Genomic DNA, 23945 nt, shown 5'->3' with positions numbered 1-23945 from the left:
TTTAAGGAGACAAATTTCATTTCCAGTGCATCTTGCAGCATCTCATTTTTACCACTAGTGGTCAGTAATTCCCATTAAGTCTCATGTTGATGAATATATGAAATCATCATGTAGTATGCATGGACACAATTCATACAAGGTTCATACACCTTTAGTTTATTGTTTGATTGTATATGTTGATTTTGTTAATCCTTTTATTTTCCCTTCCCAAATGTTTAGGCTTTTAGAGGAGTAAAATTTAAACGAACGCACCACGTGGTAAGGAAAAGCACTCTTTATGATATGGACGTGGATCCCACCTGTAAATATGCGGCTGTAGCCTGTCAAGATCGAAGCATTAGGTGTGTGTGCATGCTTTTTTTTATGTACACTGTCCTGTCATCTCTATTCTGTTAATTTACAGTTTACTAAATTGGCTTATCTGCAAACTACAGAGGTATTTTTTTCTAAATATATCTGTGATTTCTCTTATCTGGCAGATTGTTCAATATAAGCAGTGGAAAGCAGAAGAAGTCCTTTAAGGGCTCTCAGGCTGAAGATGGTGGTCTTCTCAAGGTATACTGAGTGTTCTCATGGTAGGTTAAACGTTGGGCATTATGAATCTGCTGTATTAATAAGGTGGATCTTTTCGACAGGTTCAGGTGGACCCATCGGGTTTGTATGTGGCCACCAGTTGCTCGGATAAGAACATCAGCCTGTTGGACTTCAGCACTGGAGAGTGTCTGGCTACAATGTTCGGTCACTCAGGTAAAGATTTTACCTTCATCAAGCTTTTTTTTTCAGATTTGTTTAGGTGGAATAGGTAAAAATGGCAGAAAATAGACAAACATCAGAAGGAAAAGCAGTTTTACCTTTAGTGAAAGCACTTCTGTTTTTGTCTTATTTTTCTCTTGTGATCCAGTCTTGTATTTGTCTATATGATTGGATACAGTATTAAAAATAAATTGGGTACAACATGTTTTAGCCATTTTTCTACTCTGTGCTGCACTGATTAACACAGTTTTGGACTCTAATCTACAGCTATACTGACCATAGACTGTATATAAGTATGGACAGGACGTCCCCATTCACTTTCATTACGGCGTTTTGAAGCCAAAATATGGCCGAAATGGAAGCTGCCATTTGCCTGCGCTTGCGCAGTAGAGGCAAATTGGAGCCAGAAGTGGCGCGGCAGAGGTGGGAGGCGGGGCTGTGTGACTGCCCAAACCCCGCCCTCCCCCTCCTGAAATCATTGTGAAATATTTCATTACTCGCCCTTAATTACTCTTTGCGTTTCACCGTCATTTTCACCAAAAAGTTAACTCTAATCTAATCTAACCTGAGTTGGCTTACCTTGATAACTAGTTAGCTAGCATTAAGTACCTAATGTTAGGTTAAAATTAATGGAGGGAAATTATCCACTTACCGAAAACTGCAGAGAACGTTTTCATCCTGCCTCCTATTCAACTACACAAACATTTCCTTCACTTTTTCAGAGGCACTTTACTAGTTAGTTTTCACGTTTTATTATAAAATATGTTAACACTGTAGACCATAAACGGTAATGGTAACTTCTAAGAACGTTTCCTGCTGATTAAGGGTTGTGATTCATGTCCGTTAATGGAACCTAGATGACACCAATGGGTGCTCTGTTAGAAGATTGGGCTAAATTAGCTGATAGTAAGTTCTATATGTTGAACAATTTGCTTTGCCTGGTAAGATGATTTATAGGTCTTCTCTGCATGCGTCTTCACAGAAATCATCACCAGTATTAAGTTCACCAGTGACTGCAGGCATTTGATCTCAGTCTCAGGAGACAGGTTGGTCTGTGGATATATGTATTGCATCTGTGTGCGTCTATCTGTTTTTACATTTTAAGATGCAGACGTCATTATTTGAGTTGTTTCTATGGTCTGTCACTCTGTGTTGCAGTTGTATCTTCATATGGCGTCTCGCACCTGAGCTGACCATTAACATGAGGCACCGTCTGGAACAACTCAAACACTGTCAGAGCAGCCCAGCCTCCACAAACTCTGTGTTCAGGTAATAAAAAAAAACTGTCAATTTTAGACTGCTGCTCCATTATGTATAGATTTTCCCTCAAGGGTCTGAAGTTTTTACTGTAATTATTAGTAAAAATATTATAATTATATACTCTATGATGTGAAGATGCGTTTTAGATTTTTTTTTTTTTTAAGTAACCAAGAGTTATTACTGTTCCATTATTATAATTGCATCGCTGATTACATGGTTAGGTAATTGTGCTTGATTTTCATTCAATATGTACAGGCTTATGTCTGCACTTCCATTTAATGTCAAGAAATGACAAACACTGCAAAAATATAACATTAGTGTGTACACTAGAACTAGGCTCTACACATTTTTTTAAAGATTATGATATTTAAATCATTCTGTTATGCAGTTGCAAAAGTACACATAGTACTGATGACTGAAACAGGCAGAGAAATCAGAATGAACTTTGCAGCACATGAATTGTCCTGTCAGACACATCCTACATCCTGAACATTTCAGAAAAAACATAATGAACACCCATCAGTGGTGTTACAAAAAGTTACAAGGCCAATTTTAAACAATTAGAGCTTCATTGTCTACACGGAGAAAGCTTGGAACAGTCGTCAGTCCACAATATCTTAAAAAGGACTTAACTTTTCAGAAGAACATTTCAGTGGAAGAATAGCATGGTTTATCTCAAATTGGTAAAAATGATTCACCTAGACGGCTCTAGAACCATGTGTTTTGGACACAATATTAATATAAATTTAAGAATTTTGGCCAATCTGATTGACCACCTGAAGTGCCTTTGTGTTTTTTTTAATTTTTTTTTATCCATCTTCAGAAGTGCTTCTACAGGCAGTCTGGAGCTGCACAGCGCCCTGTCTATAACAACCTGCTCCTCAGACAGCGAAGAAGATGAGGAAGAGGAATTCTATGATGAGAGATTTGAGGAGACCCACACTCAAGATCATGAACCCCATCATTTATCAACAGAAGATGATCAGGGTAACCTTTTAGTTCTCTATGCAATATTAAAGATTTTGTTCTATTTTTTTTTTTTTTCCATTTTTAATAAAACGTACATTATTGTTAATGTTACTTTTTCTCTGGTACAGGAGCTTCTGATGAAGGGAATGACTGGGATCCCTCCATCAAGGTCAGAAATATTTAGAGTTTGTGTTTCATCACTCATTGGAATACATTGTATAAAATGCAGTTTATGCTGGTTTCACCCATTCTTGTCAAACATAGTCAGAAACCATTTGAACAATTTGTTGTACTGTTCCTCTTGTTGGTCTGATCATATTCCAGGAGTCCTCTGCAGGATCTGGTGCATCTGAGACTTCTGGGCTTGAGGCTCCACGACCACGGAGGCGCTGGTCCTGCCGGGTGGGCTCCCAGGAGCTGATGGTGAGGTCTATGCTGGAGCTTCGGGAGCCTGAATCCTTTTCTGGTCCCGGCTCCCCCAAAACTGGCTATGCAGGTCAGCTCTGCCACCAGGAGACCAGTGGCAGCACAGCGAGTCTGCAGGAGGATACAGTAAGTTTACTAAAACGTACAGTTTCCTGTACTTAATAATTAACCAAATATCTGTTAAATTCAACTGAACCTTTTTATTGAGTTTAAGCTAGACCTTTTATTTCTTTATTTGTAAGAAGCTAGTTCACAAGATTATTTTATGTCCACAAGTAACATGTACAGCTCTGGAAAAAAATGTGAGGCCACTTAAAAATGATGAATTTCTTTGATTTTACCAAATTGAAAACCTCTGGAATATAATCAGTAGGCAGACGGATGATTACAAGCCATCAAACCAAGCTAAACTGCTTGAATTGTTGCACCAGGAGTGGCATAAAGTTATTCAAAAGCAGTGTGTAAGACTGGTGGAGGAGAGAGAACATGCCAAGATGCAAAAAAACTGTGATTTAAAACCAGGGTTATTCCACCAAATATTGATTTCTGAACTTTAAAAACTTTATGAATATGAACTTGTTTTCTTTGAATTATTTGAGGTCTGAAAGCTCTGCATCTTTTTTGTTATTTCAGCCATTTCTCATTTTCTGCAAATAAATTCTCTAAATAGCAATATTTTTATCAGGAATTTGGGAGAAATGTTGTCCGTAGTTTAAAGAATAAAACAACAATGTTCATTTTACTCAAACATATATCTATAAATAGCAAAGTCAGAGAAACTGATTCAGAAACAGAAGTGGTCTTTTATATTTTTTCCGGAGCTGTAAATAATTAAATAATTCTTATAAAAGGGAAAGAATAGGAGCACCCCATCATGCGTAATGATGTAATATAGTTTATACAGTTTAAAATAGAAATTTAGCATGATCACTGAAAACTATGCAGTGTAAAATGTGTTATAATGAGCTGAGTTGTTTTGGTGATTGAGGTAAAGGAATGTCTTTACCAGGTACTTACCTTTACTTATCTCTCATATTAATCCAGCAGCGGAGTAAGAAGCGGCGCGCTCGTCCTCATTCTGCCTGGCTGGCTCCGGCCTCGTCTCCTGAACCTGAGGGTGTAGTGCTATACCCTGAGATGTGGCCCAGCACGGACAGCCTGCCTGGAGCCTACAAGGTACAGGGGAAGGAGACCCAGCACCGAGACAGCCACATCCCAGACAGCGGCAGCTCCACGGGCTATGGCAGTGGGGGATCCAGCCCGGAGCAGGGCCGTGGAGGTCAGGACCACACTGCGATTTTAAGCACACACATTAAAGATCAGTAAAAATGCGAATTAAAACATCACAAACACTTTGTAAACCTACTTAAGTAGAAATGTTGTTATCTATACTTTACTTATGTAATTATTATTCGACTCAGTTTTTACTTCTATTCTTTACATTTTTACTCTATTTTCTCTGAACTTTGTCCTCCTCTGTATATTTTAAAATTAGTTTTTTACTCTTTCATGTTTTCATTCCGGCTTCTCATTGTAAAAAAAAAAAAAAAAAAAAAACCTGTCCAGATAAATCCAGTAGTGCACTATAGGACCCTGTGGCATGCCCTAAGTGGAATTTTCCCTCTTATATTACTTCTACTTTTATACTGTAAGTAATTTAGAAACCAGACTTTTACACTTTTACTTGAGTAAAATACTTTGATCACTTTTTAAACCCTATTATTTATGCTTCTACCTGAGTAATCAATACATTTGAACACTTCACACCTTTGGACATAAGGGGGAACATATAAAAATCAATTTCTTTTTTTTATTTTTATTTTTTTTATTTCTAGTATTTTAAGATGTTAAAGTGCATGACCAAATAATTTAAACTACAAAACTCAAAATACAATTAACAGGTACAAAAAAATACCAGTTTTGATAGAACATGGTGCTAAATCACTACAGGTATTTAAATGTTATACCCTTAAAAATTAATCTAATGGCCTAGGGTTCTAATGAGTTTAACTTTTAATTTCTCAAACATTTCTCATAAATCTCTTGCTCAAAGTGTGTTGTGTTTCTTTTTTTATTTTAAAATATTTGGCAAAGCAAAAAGAGTAACATGAACAGGATTTCATAGAAATGTGTCTTTTGTCTGAATTTTAGGGCCAGAAGTGGACAATAATTAGTACAGTAGGACAGTATTTTTTATTTATTTTTTTAACATGGATATTTTATACTCTTGTCTGCTTTGCTCTTAGAAGACCCAGAACCTGTCAGCACTGATGAGGAGCAATCCAACCATGAGGAAGATGTCCGAGGTTGGCTTCACAAGCCAGAGAGCCCAAAACAAGAGAGCTTTCTCAAAGAGCACTTTGAGACGCTTGCTGAGACGGAGAACATGGGTAATGATCATTCAGATCTACAAGTTGAACGTAGGACTGGTGCACCAAAATGAACATTTTGAAATAAAAAAATAGAAAAGGCTAATTATCGAACAGATTTTCAGCCATTTTCACTGTTGCATAAATTAAATAACCTAAATTTATTGTTTTGTTTTGCAAATGAAAAAAATAACTATTAATATAATTTACAAAATTTATTGAACACTTAACGTTTTTTCCATCCCAGCAAATTATCTAAAATATAATATAATAGAATAGAATATAATAAAATGACATGTTGGAGCTTTGACTTATAATGAGATCTGTAGACATTTTTTTATTTATTTGTTTGTTTTAAATATCTACAATTTATATAAAAATTCTAATGTTTGTATTTTAATACTGGTTGGAAATGCTGAATGTTGCTCTTAAGCAGGTAAGCACCCAGGACACCGAGGCAGCATTTCAGCACGCTTTCTTGCCCAAAGCTCCTCTACCAGGTATAAACTCTATAGACTCTCCATAGACACTCAAATTCAACTAGAACATTCCACTTGTATTATATTGAGTGCACTTTTTGTTTTTTAGAAAGCCCATCCCGTTCCTCTCCAAGACCAGCCGGATGTCCAGTGGTCCCAGTGCTGAAGTTGAGCCCCTTATATCTGCAGTACGCCCCCTGCATGAGGAGAAGAGTCAGAGCACAGGTTTCGAGAAGAAGGCACAGAGTAATCCTCCACAGCTGTGCACAAAGCTAAAGAGGAAGAAAGCTTTTGCGGCACATCCCAGCAGAGTGGCCAGTCCAGTGGGCAAGCAATCAGCACTGCTTCTCAAATCAATGTCCGCACAAAATCTTACAGGAGACAGTAAGTTCATCAAATGCTTGTTTACTTCAGATAACTGAAGGCTTTGTTCTTTTTTACACTGGAGTTGTGGTTAAGTCGCATACAGATAGACTTCACACTTTACTTGCAGCTTGCCTCTAACGACTCGACTATCACCTTCGATTATCCACTCACTGGGTGTCCATAGACTAGGATACACATGAACCCACAGGCACCATGCCAGGCATGGGCTAGGGGGGTATAGAGCCCCCCAGTACTGAGCTGTGGAGTAGGGGAACTGTGTTCTCTGAAATGATGGTGCTCCTTCCATTACTTCTGGGATGAGTTAGGAAGGTGATGATGTGGAGTAGAGATTATCCAACACCCTGACCTCACTAATGTCAGGGCAGAGGGCTTATTTGTCCTTAAGGAAAAATATGGATCAGTGTAGAGCTGGGCAGTATGATTATATTTGTTGTATATCGATGCTTTAAGCGTATCGAGGATATCAGTGTTAAAAAAACACGGAGTATAAAAAAAATTATGTTGGATTTTTATTTACCCAAAAACAATTAATAAAAACAATGTGCAATGTGAGAATCTAATGCTGCTGATGCATTTTGTTTGTGTGTGTAAAAACTGCGACAGATATTGATGATATTTTTCAAAACATACAGCTCTAGATATTATTATTATATTATTATTATTTATTATTATTATAGTATTAAATAGGCTTGTCAATATTTTTTTTACTGGATGACATATCCCAGAAATATTTCTGATCAAGCATATTATTGTAAAAAAACAAAATAATTATAGTTGTTTATACGATATGTGGGGAAACAATTTTTTTTAATTAAATCATAGTCTGGAAGTTTTTTTTCTTTGCATACTGCAGTTTGTTTTGTGTGTGTGTGTGTGTGTGGAGGCACCTTTATGAAAGCATTGTCACCATTTTAGCCAGTCGCACGATGACCATTCATTTCGTTTGTAAACACACATTCAGGGAAACACAATAGATTATATTTAGCTCAGACCTTCATAAATCATTTTGATTTATTAAAAGATTTTAATTCTCGTGACCGACCCAGTGTAGTGCAAGGCCACTGTGCAACCCTGGCATGAACATTGATTTAATATAAAAATCATCCAAAGCGTGTCAAGGTTTTTAATCTGATTACTTGGAGCATTCTCGGACATTGTTGGGAATAGGGATGGGAATCACAGGGCATCACACAAAAGCATATTATAATGATAAGATATGATTAACAATATCACCAATAATGTCATTTTGCGATACTTGAAGGCATCTGTGTTACTGAAGAAGATAAAATACTCTTAAATAATCAAACACCACAAATTATGGATTTACTGGTGTCAGTTTCATAGAAAACGAACACCAATATTCTTCACCACAGGTTTATCCTATTTACTTGATTAGCGCCACCATGTGGAGTAATGAAGCAGTAACTTTTTAATTAAAATATTATTTGATATAAGTATTACACAATATATTATTTTATTGATATAATTTCCTACCTCTAGTTAGCCAGGGTTATTTGTGCATTTGTTCTACTAAGACTAAGCAAATATGAACTTTTTTTGCCTTGTTTTTCTTTAAAGATCGGAGGTCTGTAACCCCGTCCCGCTTGAAGCGAGAGTCTCTGCCACCGTTGCCTCAGCTCATCATGTCCAAAAGTGATTCCAGCAGACATCTCTACCACCCATCCTCAGGCTCCACCTCTCCTCAGCCCTGGGAAAGTCCTACCACCAGCCGTCACGCCAAAGCGTGCTCCTACATGAGCCCCACAACCAGTTCCATAGCCAAGGTCAGCCGTGCTGCATCTATCGGAGATGGCCTTCACCTGGGCTTTGCTAGTGGTGAGGCCTCGTCATGCTCAGGACCTGCAGCCTCACCTACCAGTCCATCTCATGCTGCTGCACCTCTTCTGCCATCTCCTTCCACGCCCCTGCCTGGTCCCTGCGAATCCAGATTGAGCAATAGTGGGTCTCAGACTCCGCCTCCTAAAAGCACTAAGGGCCGGGTCTTTGGCAGGTCAAGTAACTCAGTCTCAGAACATTCCAGCAGATTGTCTCCTACAGACAGTACTGAAGCTGCTGCTGCTGCTGCTTTGAAAGACTGCTATGCAAGAACTGCAGAACATCAGATGGAAGCTGCTAAAAGCGTGTCCCCTCACCCTGCCTCTCAGCCCGTATCTGTAAAATCCAGTCTACATCCTGAGGGAGTTTCTCAATCCCAACAGCATGAGCGCCCCCTGATGGCAGTCCAAGCTTTCAGTGTGACGTCCGAGAGCCAGTCTGATCAAGGTTTGCACCGCCGACGCTCTTCCTCCATCATCCTGGCCTCTGTGCCCTTTCATCTTCCTTTCCATCAGTGTTCAGCCACTCTTTGGCCTCGCTGCTTCGCTTCTCCTCATTCTGTCCACTCATGTATGAACCATTACCCTCTGAGAGGTGAGTTTCATATTCTCTCTCTGCTCCTACTGTTTCACACTAAAGCCCTTCCAATGAATAAATACATAGTAAACAATTCTCCCTTTGAGTAGAAATCAGTTATCCTTTCTTTTTTTTTACGTAGACCTGTTTTTTTATGCTTTATTTGGATTTTTTTCTTTTATTCCTCAAATAACATATTTTCACACTATAAAGTGCACCAGATTATAAGGCAAACTTTCAGTGAACGTCTATTTTCTGGTCTATTTTCATATACAAGGCACACTGGATTATAAGGTGCATTTTGCCACACTAGTAAGGAACAGGAAACGTTTGACCAAACAAAGGCTACTGTACCAAATATTAACATTGATTTTCACAGGTGTTCAAATACTTATTTGCAGCAGTAACGCACAAATAAATTCTAAACAAAAATCATACATTGAGAGTTTTTTGTAGATTATGTCAATCACACTGGACATGCACCTAAGATGAAAATTTCAGACGCCTCCATGATTTCTAATTGGGAGAACTTGCAAAGTCGCAGGGTGTTTAAATGCTTCTTTTCCTCACTGTAGATGGTTATTTATTGGAAGGGCTTACTTAGACCTCAAGTATTTTAGTGCTTTAGTGATCACCCCATAACAGTGATCCAAACTTTTTAACCCAGATCTTGATCTCTGCCTTGAAATAGACCTTCTACTTAGATCATTGATACATGCTGTCAGTCAACATGACCAATTTCTCCAAGATTTTCTGGTTTCCTGTTCTCCAGCAGAGCCTGTAGCAAATCTGGAGACCTGCAGACAGGCTGCAGCTGAGCTGTGCGAAAACATGAAGAAGGCTAGCCAGCTCTACAGAACGGTGAGAGCTGCAAAAATGCATTACTCTTCAATACGATTTTCAATACAATTACGATTAAGTCACTGCCCCCTTACATTTTTCAGTGGATAAATAGTCTGATCAGTGACAAACCTAGCTTTGCTCTAGCCATGTGTGTTTGACCCATCATTACTGATAGAGTTTTACAATCTAATATTGTAACATCTCATTTCCTGTGTTTTTAAGTATTTTTCATGCTTTTAAATTAGTTTTAGTTTTAAATTAGTTAGTTTAAAATAGTTTTTGCCGGTGATGCTTTATTGGTCATTTTGGGGTAAAAAAAGGGACAAAATCATATTTTTTGTTTTGCCCTGGCTCCCCAAACATTTCTTAATGTTAATTTACTGTAATAATTTAGACCTAGCTTGCCTAAATTTATAGTAGTTGAAAAAATGCTGCACTCCATTTACCTTAAATGTCATTGTGTCATGTCTACAGTAAGTAAATAAATTAGTTTCAAACATAGAATGCAATAAGAATTTTACTTGGTTTATGTTTCTGTCTAAACTGGCTGTAGAAACCTTTGACTGGGATTACCGCCTTCTTGTTTTCAAGCAGTTGAGTGTAATGTTGTCTTGTGACCACTAGATGGTATTAGCAGTGTCTTTATATGAGGCATAGTGTCAATGTTTTAAATTAAGTTTCATTGAGCAGAGAAGCAGAAATATAATGTCCCCATTTGAGGATGTGGGGTCTCGAGTGTTTAACATTAAGGTAATTGAACAATATTCCAAAACATTTTTGAAAAACAGTTAACTATTGAGTCCAGAATTTGACAACATTTATCAGTTTTTAATGGCAGTTGTAACCAAAATATTTCCCACTTTTTATGTTTCAGATTATTATTATTGTTAGCATTATGAGTGTTAGGAATTGCATTATGCAGTGTTTTTTGTGCATTCAAATTTATTGGGAACATGTTCACATATAGTCTTGGCAATACTGTGTGTATGACTGATTTAACGAGACACAAATAGACTATATAACATGTTTTTGATGATTTTAATACTGTTGATGTTCCATCTTAAGATACTGTACTTGGGATTCATTTTCGAGAAAGGAACTCCAACTAATGGGGACGTTCCTGTAAAAAAATTTTAATCATGAACTCATAAATGCTAATTCTGAGTTTAAATGGAATGCCGCATATGCACAAGACCCATAACAGAGCTGAATCAGTTCAGTGGTTGTGGCATGAAAAGTCTTGATGTGACTGTGTGGTTTTACATGCTTTTACTGTATCTATGTGTTATTGTATGTAGGTGAGCTTCTGCGGTGGGGCTGTGTGTGCAGAGCGTCAGGAGATGGAGCGTGTGCTGGCGGAGGCTATGCTGGTGGTGAGATCTGAGCTGGAAGCCATTTCCAGGCCTGCGCCGGTGGTGGGAGTGGCTGAGGGAGGTGAGCGGGTCTTATCCCTGCTGGAGCAGTACTCTCAGCTTTTACTGCAGTCTCTGGAGAAGAGACTCGACCACAAGATCTAACCTTACACCTACAGGACAACAACTATTATTCTACACTGTGCTCTACACAGTCTAGATGTGCAGATTTTATAATAATGTTTATTTTTGCAGTTTAAAGTATTTTTTTTTTTTTTTTTGTACTTTCTTAAATATTTTAGGCATCCAAAGGAAGAAAGACTTAACAAATGTTCTCTTGTTCACACAACCCCACCCCCCCACCATCACTGAATGTTACACAGTGTTTTCTAGTGTTTCGTCATTGTAGAATGGCCACGTCCAGCAGTGTTTGTGTTTTGGTTGTTGTCCATAAGTTTGCAGTTGTATGTGTTTTCAGATATAAGCTATGTAAGATATAGATGTTTTTATTTAACAGCATTTTATAGTGTCTTAACTTAATTTATGATTGAATTGAATGTCCTTTAATATTAATGAGAGCGTGAGTTTGTGTCTGTTGACGATATGCTTGTTTACTGCAGGTTCAACTGCTGATCACATTGTTTATTAATAAAGAGAGAAAGATTGAAAACATTCAGTTTTAATAAAATTATTTTCAACTTCAGCTTGTAGTCGTTTCATGCTTGTTATAGAAGATTAGTACCTTCAAACTTGGTGACATTTTTTGTTGATTTGTAAAATTTCATACTAATACTATTAAATACAGTGTTAAATAATTCATAGAAGAAAAACATCAACGTTTAAAATGTAGAAAGTAATAAAGTGTTAAACAAGCCAAAATATGTTTTATACCTTCAGTCTTGGTGGCAACTTTGCCCACTCTTGGCATTATTCTCTCAGAAAGCTTCCTAAGGTAGAACCTAGAATGGTTCTCCTACTGTCTTAAAGGAGTTCTATAGGTGCAGAAAACTTGTTAACTGCTTTTCCTTTACTCTGCTCTGCTTCAGCTTGTCCCAAAACACCTGTGTTGGGTTTTGTGTTTGTGAAGCCCAAACACTATTTTTTTGTCCACTACCTAATGGCATATGTTCCTTCATAGTTTTAACATATTTAATATTGATCTACATTGTAGTAAATACAAATAAAGAACAAATATTAATGAGAATATGTCCAAACTCTTGACTGGTGCTGTATGTGTGTACATATAATATACAGCTCTGGAAAAAAAATAAGAGACCACTTAAAATGATGTATCTTTGATTTTACCTCTGGAATATAACCAAGAAGAAGATGGATGATTACAAGCCAACAAACCAAGCTGAACTGCTTGAATTTCAGCACCAGGAGTGGCATTAAGTTATCCAAAAGCAGTGTGTAAGACTGGTGGAGAACATGCCAAGATGCATGAAAACTGTGATTAATAATCAGGGTTATTCCACCAAATATTGATTTCTGGACTCTTAAAAATGTATGAATATAAACTTGTTTCCTTTGCATTATTTGAAGTCTGAAAGCTCTATTTTTTTTTTTTATTTCAGCCATTTCTCATTTTCTGCAAATAAATGCTCTAAATGACTATTTTTATGTGGAATTTGGGAGAAATGGTGTCAATAGTTTATACACTAGAACCACAATGTTTATTTTACTCAAACATAAACCTAGAAATAGCTAAATCAGAGAAACTGATTCAGAAACTGAAGTGGTCTTTTAATTTTTTTCTGGAGCTGTATATGTAGTTTTTGAGATGCCATAGAAGAACCTAGGACTGCTAAATATGCCATGCAAAATATTGTTATTTACGCCAATCGTGCTGGTCATAGGGTATCAGACACAGCAATGCTGCTGGAGTTTTTAAACACTCTGTAATATCATACAGTATTTATGAATGTTTAAATAGGTAAAGAAATGTTGTCTTCTGTGGCATCTCAAAAAATGAACCTTCTGAAGCACCTTTATTTATCAGAGTGCAGAGCAATGTTGAGTTGAAATAGGGAGAGCATTACTATCATAAGCACTGAAATATGCAGTATTTGAGCTATTCCATAGCAAATAATTTTGTTGACTGTGGAAGGCTTGTTTATTCTCGGAAGAGTGGTTAACTGAAGAGGTGGGTGATTTGAGTGATGAAGCGTTTGGACTGTTGTCCTGCAGTCCAGTGCAGAGGACGTAGGCTGTGTGGCTGATCAGGCAAGAGGTATGATCGGCTCAGGGCAGAGTGTCCACGTTGACTGAAGTGAGAGTGACGTCGTGCAGGATGTTGATACGGTCGATTTGGTTAACCTCTTTGATGCGATGCTTGAATTCAAACATGGGCGTGCTATTGATCGCCACCTTGAATTCATTGATTGTGCAGAGGATCTTCATCTACAGAGGAAGAGGAGAGCCTTTGTAAGCCTGTAGTTATATTCAGAGCTCATCCCTACATCAACTTAACATTGAACTGGAGATATCACTCAGTGCTTTAGTTAGTTGTTAAATAAGAGATAATCCCTCAGCAGGGTTTTTTTGTTTGATTATTCTGTGATTTTTTTTATGCATATATTAGGGATCAAGCATTTTCTCAAAGACATAATCAATCATATATCATCTTAGATTAAGCATTAGCATCTCAGTCTCTTACCTCAAAATGATGTCCTGGAAGAAATGGAAAGGGTCCCAGGAGGTTCCTCTCTTCTGCCCCCCATTTTTCCCCCAGCTTGTGGTTGCGGACCAAGACCTGCTTTCCTCCGTCATTAAAGCGTGGGTTGATGTGCAAGGCGATGTCATTGCCTCGCAGGAAATTTATAGTAAACCTGTTTAAAAAATTTGGAACAACTAAATGCCCTGGTGTTGATGAGTGAGATAGCTGCTGCTGCAGACTTGTTTATGTCATAATAAAAATCACAGTTAACTTATAAACACATTTCAGCATAATCATTGCTACATGTACATATCCCCGCTGTCTATTGAAAAACAAGCATTTCCAAAACAACAACTTTACAGAAAAGAAATAAAACCTTAACTTCCTGACTTAACTTCCTTTCAATGGAAGTCGATGTTTATTTATGAATTCCAATTGTTTCGTTAAGAAATTTTGACTGAGAGTAAGGGACTGTTTGTAAATTCGAATTATGTGGTTAAGGGGCTCTGAGTGTTTCAGTGACACTATGATCTGACACTATGATCAGGAGATCGGCAGATCGAATCCTGTTCATGTAGCTTGCCATCGGCAACCGGAGCCCTAAGAAAGCACAATTGGCCTTGTTCTCTCTTGGTGGGTAGATGGCGCTCTCTTCCCACATTATTTTAAAGAGTCATATGAGAGCTGATGTATCAGAACTGAGTTGCTGCTCTTTTCTCCGAGCGCGCTGTGATGCTACTCAGCAATGCTGCATGAGCAGCAGTTGGAAAAGAGGCAGAGTCTGACTTCATATGTATTGGAGGAGGCTTGTGCTAGTCTTCACCTTCCTGGTATTAGGGCATCACTAGTGATAGGGGGAGTCCTAATGAGTGGGTTGGTTAATTGGCCGTGTAAATTGAAGAGAAAATGGGAAAAAAATATAAATTGTCCTGAGAATTTTCACCATGTATTTTCCCAATATAATTAATTTTACTCTGACCTTTGATTAACTAATTGTATTAATAATAATTATAGACTTTATGTGACTTTCTGGGAAAATATATTGCAATATACACTGCAGAAAAAAAAACAAAATATTGCCATGTCAGTTATTTATAGTATTGTGCAGCAATAGTCTAAATGCAAGCATCAGGGCTCAGAATGAATTATAATCACTCACATTTTGGCATCAGACTTAATCTGCCCTCTTATTGTGAGCATCAGCTTGTCGTAGATTCCTCTGGGGAAGTTCATGTTGAAGGGCACTGACTGAGACCAGAACAAATATAGAGTTTGTGGTTAGATTCTCTTCACTGGAAGATGAGAAATGTATAAGACAAGATAAATGTTGCAGAAAAGGTGTATTTTTTATTTACTCTTTACACTGCCATTCCAAATGTTGTGGTATAGTAGCATGCAAATAGACTATTAAGTGTCTCACATCTTGGAAAGTTGTGAGGTTTTACTTTGTGAGTGTGTTGAAGTTGAACAGCATGCTCATAAATAATACTGCATTTATAACTTTAGTTAAACTATAACTAAATAGTCAGTATAATATCTGCTTACATTTATATTATAGTGAAAATTTAAGGCACATTTCTCTAAGGGGCTATGATCTTACCACTGGGCCTGTGGCTGGAGCTGGTGGCCATGGACGTGTCTGGGTTCCAGTGGCGCCTTGACCAGGCCATCCTGACTGCCCGGGGTTTCCGGACCACCCTGGATGTGTTGGTGTGGGAAGGTAACCTGTGGGTGTGGGAAGCTGTGCAGGCCAGGTGGGCTGAACTGGGGGAGTTGGTTGAATTGGTTGAGTTGGTTGAGTTGGTGGAGTTGGCTGGCTTGGCTGAGTAGGTTGGATTGGGGGAACTGGTAGACTGGGTTGAGTGGGTTGACTTGGTTGGCTGGGTTGAGTTGTTGGAGGAACAGGCCAGGCCGGTTGGCTGGGTATGGCTGTCTGGTTTGGTGGCCAATTTCCTCCACATGGCTGCATTCCTGGCCAATTAGGCTGGTTGGGCTGAGTGGGCCAGTTGGGCTGAGTGGGCCAGTTTGGCTGGTTGGGCTGGGCAGGCCAGTTAGGCTGACTGGGCTGAGATGGCCAACTAGGTTGGCAGGGCTGCCCTGGCCACACTGGAGCTCCTGGTTGTTGAGTGCCTTGACAAGGCCATATACCGTTACCCTGCTGACCAGATGATGGACAACTCATTGTGTCTGAAAGATGAGAAGAAAGGAAGAACAATGGGGTTAGTTAGTTAGTTGGTTCTGTATACAGTAAGTTAAAGATAGACATATGGTTCGAATCCTGTTAATGTAGCTTGCCATCGGCTACCGGAGCCCTAAGGGGGCACAATTGCCCTTGCTCTTTCTGGGTGAGTCTGTGAGCTGATGTAACGGAACTGAGTCGTGCTTTCCTCCGAAAAAACAGGGACACATTGGAAATGGATATGGTATGGCAATACATCCTGACACATAACAGTATGGCCATCTCTTTTTTTCTACACCTATTATCGGGTATTATTTGTGTGGTGGATCATTCTCAGGGCTGCAGTGACACTGACATTGTGGTGATTAGGTTGTTAGTGTGTCTTGTGCTGCTATGAGTAGCTCAGACACAGCAGTGCTGCTGGAGTTTTTAAACATCTCAGTGTCACTGCTGGACTGAGAATAGACCACAAACAGTGCTCTGTGGGCAGCATCTTTTGACCACTACTGAAGGACCAGAGGATGACCAACATAAACTGTGCAGCAACAGATGAGCTTCTGTCTACAAGGTGGAGCAGCTATACGCAGGGGTGTTTAGTAGAGTGGACAGTGAATGAACACAGTATTCAAAATCTCCAGCAGCACTGCTGAACCTGATCCTTTAGTAAAACCAGAACAACACACTAATACACCAGTGCTAAGAATGATCCACTCTCTAAATAATACCAGCTCTGTGGTGGTCCTGACCATTGAAGAACAAATGATAGAACTACAAAGTGTCCTGTATGATCAGTAGAGCTGGAAAATGGATAAACAAGGAGGTGATCATATTGTTGTGCACGATATGTGTTTATGGCTATGCCATGTCTGCAGAGAGAGGGGTTCCTGCATTAATCCAAATAACCACAAGAGGGCTCTGCCTGAAATGTATCTGTCAGAACATACACTGGTCTTAATATTCTGGACTAAGATTGGTTTAGCTTTTCTTGCAGTGATATGACTTTCTGATTTTCTGTGATTAAAACAATCTACTCTCCATTTTTCTAATTTAAAATGTTTATTTAATTCACTGATATTGGAATTATGTTACCATATCTAGTTCATGAAGAAGTAGTATAATTTTTTTGGCTGTGCTGGTAGACATTGTACGCATAATGCACATACTATTCTGACGTTTTTAGAAGTTCTTTAGGCTTATTTATGATCCTTTTTTTTAAGACAAACAGCCTTCTTTAAGCTCCAGCTATAAATCTCCATGAGAACTTTGGAAACTATGATCATACCTTGAGATGCTTCACATATGTCCAACAGACATATTAAGAATAATATGAACAGGATCTTACTTTTTTTTTTTTTTTTGGTGTGGACTGCTAAACTGCCTCACTTTTAAAACAGTTCTATACATTTACCACTGTAAAATTAGCAGAGAGTAAAACAAATCTAAGACTACTGCATTTGCATTAGCTTGTGTCATTAGCTTGTACTATTCCTCATAATCACTTATCATAATGTCTTAAAACAAATAAAGAGAAAAGTAACATTCCATCTGACTGAAATGTTAAGTTTTTTAAGAAACAAAAAACAAGACATACATCAGACATAACAAAATTATGAACATACCTGTTTAGATGCAGTGCAGGCTGAAGTAAACAAACTGCAGATGAACTCAGGGAGGACCTAAAAGAAACCCGTCACATATATATGTCCCTTTTTTCTGACCACTCCTTCTTTCCTCATTCTCAAAACTTCTGGGAAAAACCACACCCAGCTAAAGAAATGTCACATTCTACCTCATTAATGCTGAACTGTGTTTTGGGCCAAGTTACCAAAAACACCAACTTACAAAAAAAGCTCAGTCCAGGTTTACACAGTGATCTGAGCGTATTACATGACTGATTTGTTGGAGTAATTGAGCTGTAGATATACTGCTGTGCTCTCCTGCTGAAATATCAATATACCACAGAAAATAATATTTACTGTAACATATGCAGGTAGAGGGCTTTAAAATTCCATTATCAATATAATGTTGGATGTTATGATTTGGTGATGAAAGCCACAAAGAGATGCTTATTTTACTGCATTATACAAAAGAAACCACTATTTTCTCACTAATTCTGGTGAAATTAAACAAATAATTTGTACAAAAATGCATTCTTCATTGTCTTAAAAATGAAAGAATAATCAATAGTAATTTCAAATGTTTTACCTTCAGTTCAGCTTCTATTCTCCAAATCTCCTAAATTCAGTTTTTTAATTTGGAGCATTTTTCCATTTAACTATCTAAGTGACTTTAATGTTAATGTTCAATAATGTTAATGTCTAGTTGATCAGTCCAGCAGCTACAGCTGGTTTGGTTTGCCAACATCCTTAAATGCCTGTTAACTTTTCTCAGTAAGACATTCTTGATCAACTTCACATCCATTCAGAACAACTTTGAGAGAAACATTTTTTTATTATTATTATTATTTCCAGATCTGACAAGAGAGTGGAGCTTCATTTTCTATTAGTTTACAAAGATGAAAACAACATGTGGTGCATTATCTAAAAGTAGTTTTTAGTGATCTACTAGATATTGCACAGATGTTAAAGGCCCAATATCCCTTCAGTCTTGTTTTTGTATTTGGGATTTATTTCAGCACTAGTATTAATATCTAGTCTCTTATCTTTTCTGTTTTCTATAGGCTGTATATGTTCTGCTTTGTACCATGATCAACACTGCACTGATATTTAGTAATAGTAATAGAAGATATCTCAACTGGAGAAACTAGAGTAAGAATTATTTGCTGACCCTCTCCGTGTTTAGCAGATTAGAGCGGGTGGGGCAGGAATGCAGCTGTGCTAAACAGACTTCCTTTTCTCCTAAAAGGACTATAAGTGCATTCATAGATGAGCATCATGAGTTGCCATAGAAACCAGGAGAATTGAATATGGAATAAAACTGGAATAAATGTAGAAATGTGGTAATGTGTACTCTGTGATACTAATCTGTTTATGAACTTGACTTTTTTTAACAATGCAGAATCACTCAACTGGTTATTGTTCCTCTTACTCTGATACTGCTTTACTGTCCAGTAGATTTCTGTACACACTTCCTCATCAGTGATCATCCTTTCTCCCCATGGCGTGGTCAGTGTGGGGGAATGCTGTCACTGGTCATGAGACTGTTACTAACTGCTCAATAACATGCAGTGACTTGTTAAGTCAGGAGTGCGCTAATGCAATTACAGAGGCTGGTTCAGCTGAGCTGTTGTGTAACTCTAGTCATATGCAAAAGCCACTTTTTAGAGCCACTGTTTAGAGTTGGGCACAATCAGACCATGGCCCAGTCTCACACTTTTTATTACTAAATAATGAAGGTGGGACCATTGAATCAAGTAAATTAGTTCATGTTAATTAAGGCCATTGATTATATCCAGTGGCACTTGAAAGCAAACAAGGACTATGCCAAGAGCAAGGCATGTAAGCAAGGCGTGTAACAGTCTGAAAGGTCACTTAGGAACCCAAGAACCTAAGCAAAAAAAGGCCTTTCTTACATTGGCTAATATTAATGAAAATGAGTCCACATTAGGATAACATTAGGGTTGCAGGGTTGCATGTTTTACTCCTAGACACCACTGTCAATCAGATTTAACCCTTTGATACAAAACATGGGTCAAAAGTGATCCGGCTTTATTTTATTTTCATCCTTATTTTATTTTTTAATGTGCTAAATAGCCTACCAGTGTACTTAGCTAAGTAATTATAACTATAGCTATGTACTCAGCTAAGCTAACTGCAGTAGATTTAGCTAACCAAAATAGAATGTCAACAACTAGCTAGCTAATAATATTTACCTGTACCTTCATAACTTTCGCTAAGTATTTACAAAGCTAACCGCTTAACTAGCTAAATGCTTAACTAGCTAACAGTTAACTATTTAACTAGCTAACTATTTACTAGGTAACCACTTAACTAGCTAACTACTTCAGTAGATAACCACTTAATTTGCTAACTATTTGACTAACTGCTTTGCTAAATTTTGCAAAAGAATGCTAGGTTAGTTAGCTTAGCTAAAGCCCCACCCCTCACCTGAGCTTCTCCTCCTGCTCTTTGACTGTTTTTCATCCCCTTGTTAGTGTTTGTATTTGAGTCCTGTTTTCTGTTCAGTCTGTGTTGCGTAGTGGGGGTGTGGTTTATGTGTGTACTGTTCATGTTAACATGGATTTACTATAGACCGTTTCAATGAGGAAAACAATAACAAAGCTACTGCGCATGTCTGTTCCTTCGATGCTTCCGGTGGCGCTATTTTCAACTATACAGCTGTCAAAATGAGAGCGCATATTTCGCAAATCTCCCGAAAACAGAGCAAACATATGGTCAGAAATTAGTAAAAAGTGATCAAACCTCTTTTCCTGATCCTTTTGATAAGGATTTAAGAGGGAAGTTTTTTTCCTCTGATTTAAAACGCTTGATAGAGGTGACCTACCCAGATGTGATCACTATCTTGTTGAAACGGAGGCAGTGAAAGCGCACCGCAGTTTGGACGCATATAATTAATTTATCAGTGGAAAAGTTGGGAATATTTGTTCCTGTAGTAGAGAAGGCATCACTATAGTGTATGGTGAGGTTGGAGCAAGTCAAACACTATCCAAAACGTACTCTGCATGGTTTATAGATAAGAAGGTGGGAGAAGTTGTGAGCAGACACTGTAACTGCAGGCAGGTTAGCAGTGTGAAAAACAAAAGCAGACGTGTTTACTATGGAGGACCAAAAATGACATAAGTATAAATAAATGTTTAAATAAATAAATAAATAAATGTTGACATAAATAAATGCACATATAAATGAATAAATAAATATAAAAATAAATATAAATAAATAAATAAATAAATAAATAAATAAATATAAAAAATAAGAAATGTATTTATTAATTAATTTATTTACCTGTACAATTATTTGTGCACGTATTTATTTATATATATATATATATATATATATATATATATATATATATATATATATATATATATATATATATTTATATATACATTTATATGTGCATTTACATATATATTTATTAATTTCAACATTAATTTATTTATTCATTTATTTGTTTACATACTTATACATTTATATGTGTATTTATTTATACTTATGTAATTTTTGGTCCTCCATAGTTTACTTGTTCAAAGAACAATTTGACCTAATTTTCAATGTTTGTGACTCTCAGATTAGGTAAAGTTTGCATTCATGTTAAATTAAAAAGTTACGTCCACTCTTTTGAACGCTGTTTACCGCTGAACGGAAGTGTCCTAGGAACAGCGACGTCACTTCCTACGCTCATGAATATTCCTCTAAAACGGTCTATATAATTAAAACTATTCAAAACATATTTACATTTTATTTATTGAGCAATATTTTGGTGCCCTGGATGGTCACCAAATTTCATTTCCAACCTATAATTGAAACATTTTCTTATGTTTTATTGGAATTATAGTAAAGAAAATGTCAAGCTCCTCTTTGTTCATTTATTATAAACTATATATCCACATTTTCAGTGAAGTGATTGGTGTCATGAGGGAAGAACAGAAGAGCACATGGAAGTCATCATTTGGTTAACGTTCAGCAGTTAGACAGCTGAATGGTTGTTGTCCATGTTTTCTATGCACAATGAAGAATGTTATCTACCATGGCTCTATGCACACAAAGACATCCTGCTGGAGAACACAATGCCAGCTGTGGCCTACCATACTGTGCAGTTACTGAGTGTGTGTGGGAGTGTGTGTGTGGGTGCATCTAATCTCAGGTCGCCTGGTATATGGGCTGTAGAATTTGTAGCAGTATCTGTATCAACACTGATAATTAACACAGTAGCCTATAGCTAACGAAAGCTAGTATTGTCCTCTAAGCACCCGCCATGTGCCACTCACAGAGGCCTTTCAGTTACACTCTGTTCAGTAAGAGATGTGTGAATGATGTCATACTGATGGTAGGTATAAATAAACAGAAGAATATATATATATATATATATATATATATATATATATATATATATATATATATATATATATATATAGCAATATTAATAAATATACGCATGAATTACAATAACTGTATGTGTGTGCTATTGATCCGTCTCTCATGAAATTTTCATGCACATTAGAAAGGGCAGTCCATAGCTGTATATAAATAATACAATAAAATAATGTAATTAAGGTTCTGAGCCTGCTAAAACTGTAGTAAGTGGGTTATGTTTATAGAATGTCTCAATATGCTTACAAGAGCTTTTATAGAGGTTTTGTAACATACTTACAATGTTATGTTATGTGACAAGGCTGCACGTAAGAGGTAAAGTTTCTTTCTAATGACTCTTCTCGAAAGATTGGGTAGGCAATTCTGCACAGTTGAACAGGACACCATCGATATCTTGACAATTGCTGAGAGGTACCAATTATTAATGTAAGATTTCAAAAGCTTGAAAATGCTTTGAAAAAACTCAGACAACACTGCTGGTTACTGTTATGACCTGTGCATAAGGATTTGCATATAGTATATATGCTGATTTAGACTAATATAAACGAAATGAATAAAATAAACAAATGCACCTCAATGGAGTCAGCCAACAGGTTTGAAACTGGTAGGTAGATTTGACATCATGAGAAAAGCAAACAAGTCAAGTTTTGGTCGTGCATGGACAATCAAGAATGAGACCTATTGCTGTCCCAGATTAGCTACATAAGATCATCCCTTTGTTGTTGGTAGCTTTTTTGCATGTTAAGTATATTTCTAAAAAAATGTGCTTTGTAAGGCTCTAGGAAGAAGAATGGGTTTATGGACATATTATATGCTTTACTAGTCATGTGAATATTACTATAGCATGCTTTTAGAGGCGGTGGATAGAAGAAGGCATGCACCAACAACATGAAATGTCGAGGAGACCTACATGAACCACAGAGAGGAAGAACCCAATGGCTTGCAGAATCTCAAGACCTTGCCTTGAAAATAATTATTTAATTTTATTAATTTGTGTTTGATTAGGTGAAATAATTTTTTTATCCTCAAGCAAAATGTGACTTAGTACATCGTTAGAAAAATCTTGTTGGTAAGCACAGAGTTCAGACATTTCTTTTAGTTGGTCACCAGGTTTGCACACATCTTAGGAGGGAGCTGTAAATGAGTCTTCTTCAGCAGATGAACTGCAGGATCTTAGTCCATTCGAGTGAAGCGTGTGACACATGGTTTTCTTGGTTACTGGTCTCCCAGCTCCCTTGAGATCATTAAAAAGCCACAAACTGTTCTGTAGGGGGCAGAATTCTTGCTGGTTGGTAAAGGATCAAATACTTATTTCAGTTAAACAAATACAAATTAATTTATTTAATCTTTTTGTCCTGGACTTTTAGTTGATATTCTGTCTCTCGGTCAAAATAAACCTACAGTAAAAATTATGATCATAAGACTGATCATGTCTTTTGAACAGGGTAAACTTACAAAATCAACATCATAATATTTTTTTATTCCAATGACCAGTCACATTGCCAGACATATCCCCTTATTGGAAACATGTGTGATGCTATTGGATGCACTCTCAACACTTTGAGCTGCATTGGACAGATTATCGGAGGATACTGTTAGGAAATAATATGATATGAACTGGAAGAGGATTGGAAGGTGCCTGAAGTCTCTGTTGCATATCATTTTTTTCATTTTTCTTAACCTCCATGTAGGGAAAGCTATATCTGCACAGAGATTAACAACTTTGCAATAAGGGCTACTGCAAAAATACCTAAACCTTGTGTTTATGACCTACACTGTCCTACACTAGTTTTCAGAAAAGGAGTGGAATCTTATTATTCAGTTATTATTTTAAAGACTTATTTTC

At 37.3% G+C, this 23945-nt stretch overlaps 2 protein-coding genes across 5 annotated transcripts in view; one reads left to right on the top strand and one right to left on the bottom strand.

Moving 5' to 3' along the window:
• The window catches only part of LOC103025404 (mitogen-activated protein kinase-binding protein 1), a 28359-nt gene extending 16406 nt beyond the window's left edge, over positions 1 to 11953 (top strand). Inside the window, exons 15-29 of one of the 4 annotated variants that reach the window (XM_007232828.4) lie at positions 220 to 341; positions 480 to 555; positions 636 to 747; positions 1736 to 1799; positions 1912 to 2022; positions 2837 to 3000; positions 3111 to 3151; positions 3307 to 3534; positions 4453 to 4687; positions 5655 to 5798; positions 6214 to 6277; positions 6366 to 6640; positions 8222 to 9073; positions 9828 to 9916; positions 11197 to 11953. In XM_007232828.4, coding sequence (XP_007232890.3) covers positions 220 to 341; positions 480 to 555; positions 636 to 747; positions 1736 to 1799; positions 1912 to 2022; positions 2837 to 3000; positions 3111 to 3151; positions 3307 to 3534; positions 4453 to 4687; positions 5655 to 5798; positions 6214 to 6277; positions 6366 to 6640; positions 8222 to 9073; positions 9828 to 9916; positions 11197 to 11415 — 2796 coding nt within the window. In that variant the 3' untranslated portion in view covers positions 11416 to 11953. Of the gene's footprint in view, positions 1 to 219; positions 342 to 479; positions 556 to 635; positions 748 to 1735; positions 1800 to 1911; positions 2023 to 2836; positions 3001 to 3110; positions 3152 to 3306; positions 3535 to 4452; positions 4688 to 5654; positions 5799 to 6210; positions 6278 to 6365; positions 6641 to 8221; positions 9074 to 9827; positions 9917 to 11196 lie in introns of all 4 variants that reach the window. The other 3 variants (XM_015601180.3, XM_015601179.3, XM_049482820.1) reach the window with 3 other exon arrangements.
• Positions 11954 to 12865: 912 nt separating this feature from the next.
• Positions 12866 to 20314, bottom strand: LOC103025099 (galectin-3). Its single transcript, XM_007232827.4, has 6 exons — positions 20156 to 20314; positions 17708 to 17764; positions 15510 to 16096; positions 15069 to 15157; positions 13910 to 14081; positions 12866 to 13653 (listed from the first exon to the last, which is right to left on the bottom strand). The coding sequence occupies exons 3-6, from the start codon at positions 16089 to 16091 to the stop codon at positions 13495 to 13497; spliced, it is 1002 nt and encodes a 333-aa protein (XP_007232889.3). The 5' UTR covers positions 16092 to 16096; positions 17708 to 17764; positions 20156 to 20314; the 3' UTR covers positions 12866 to 13494.
• Positions 20315 to 23945: the final 3631 nt, after the last annotated feature.

The sequence above is a fragment of the Astyanax mexicanus genome, chromosome 1 (genome assembly GCF_023375975.1).
Source record: "Astyanax mexicanus isolate ESR-SI-001 chromosome 1, AstMex3_surface, whole genome shotgun sequence".
NCBI classification, from domain to species: domain Eukaryota; kingdom Metazoa; phylum Chordata; class Actinopteri; order Characiformes; family Acestrorhamphidae; genus Astyanax; species Astyanax mexicanus.
This window is presented reverse-complemented; position numbering and strand designations above follow the sequence as displayed.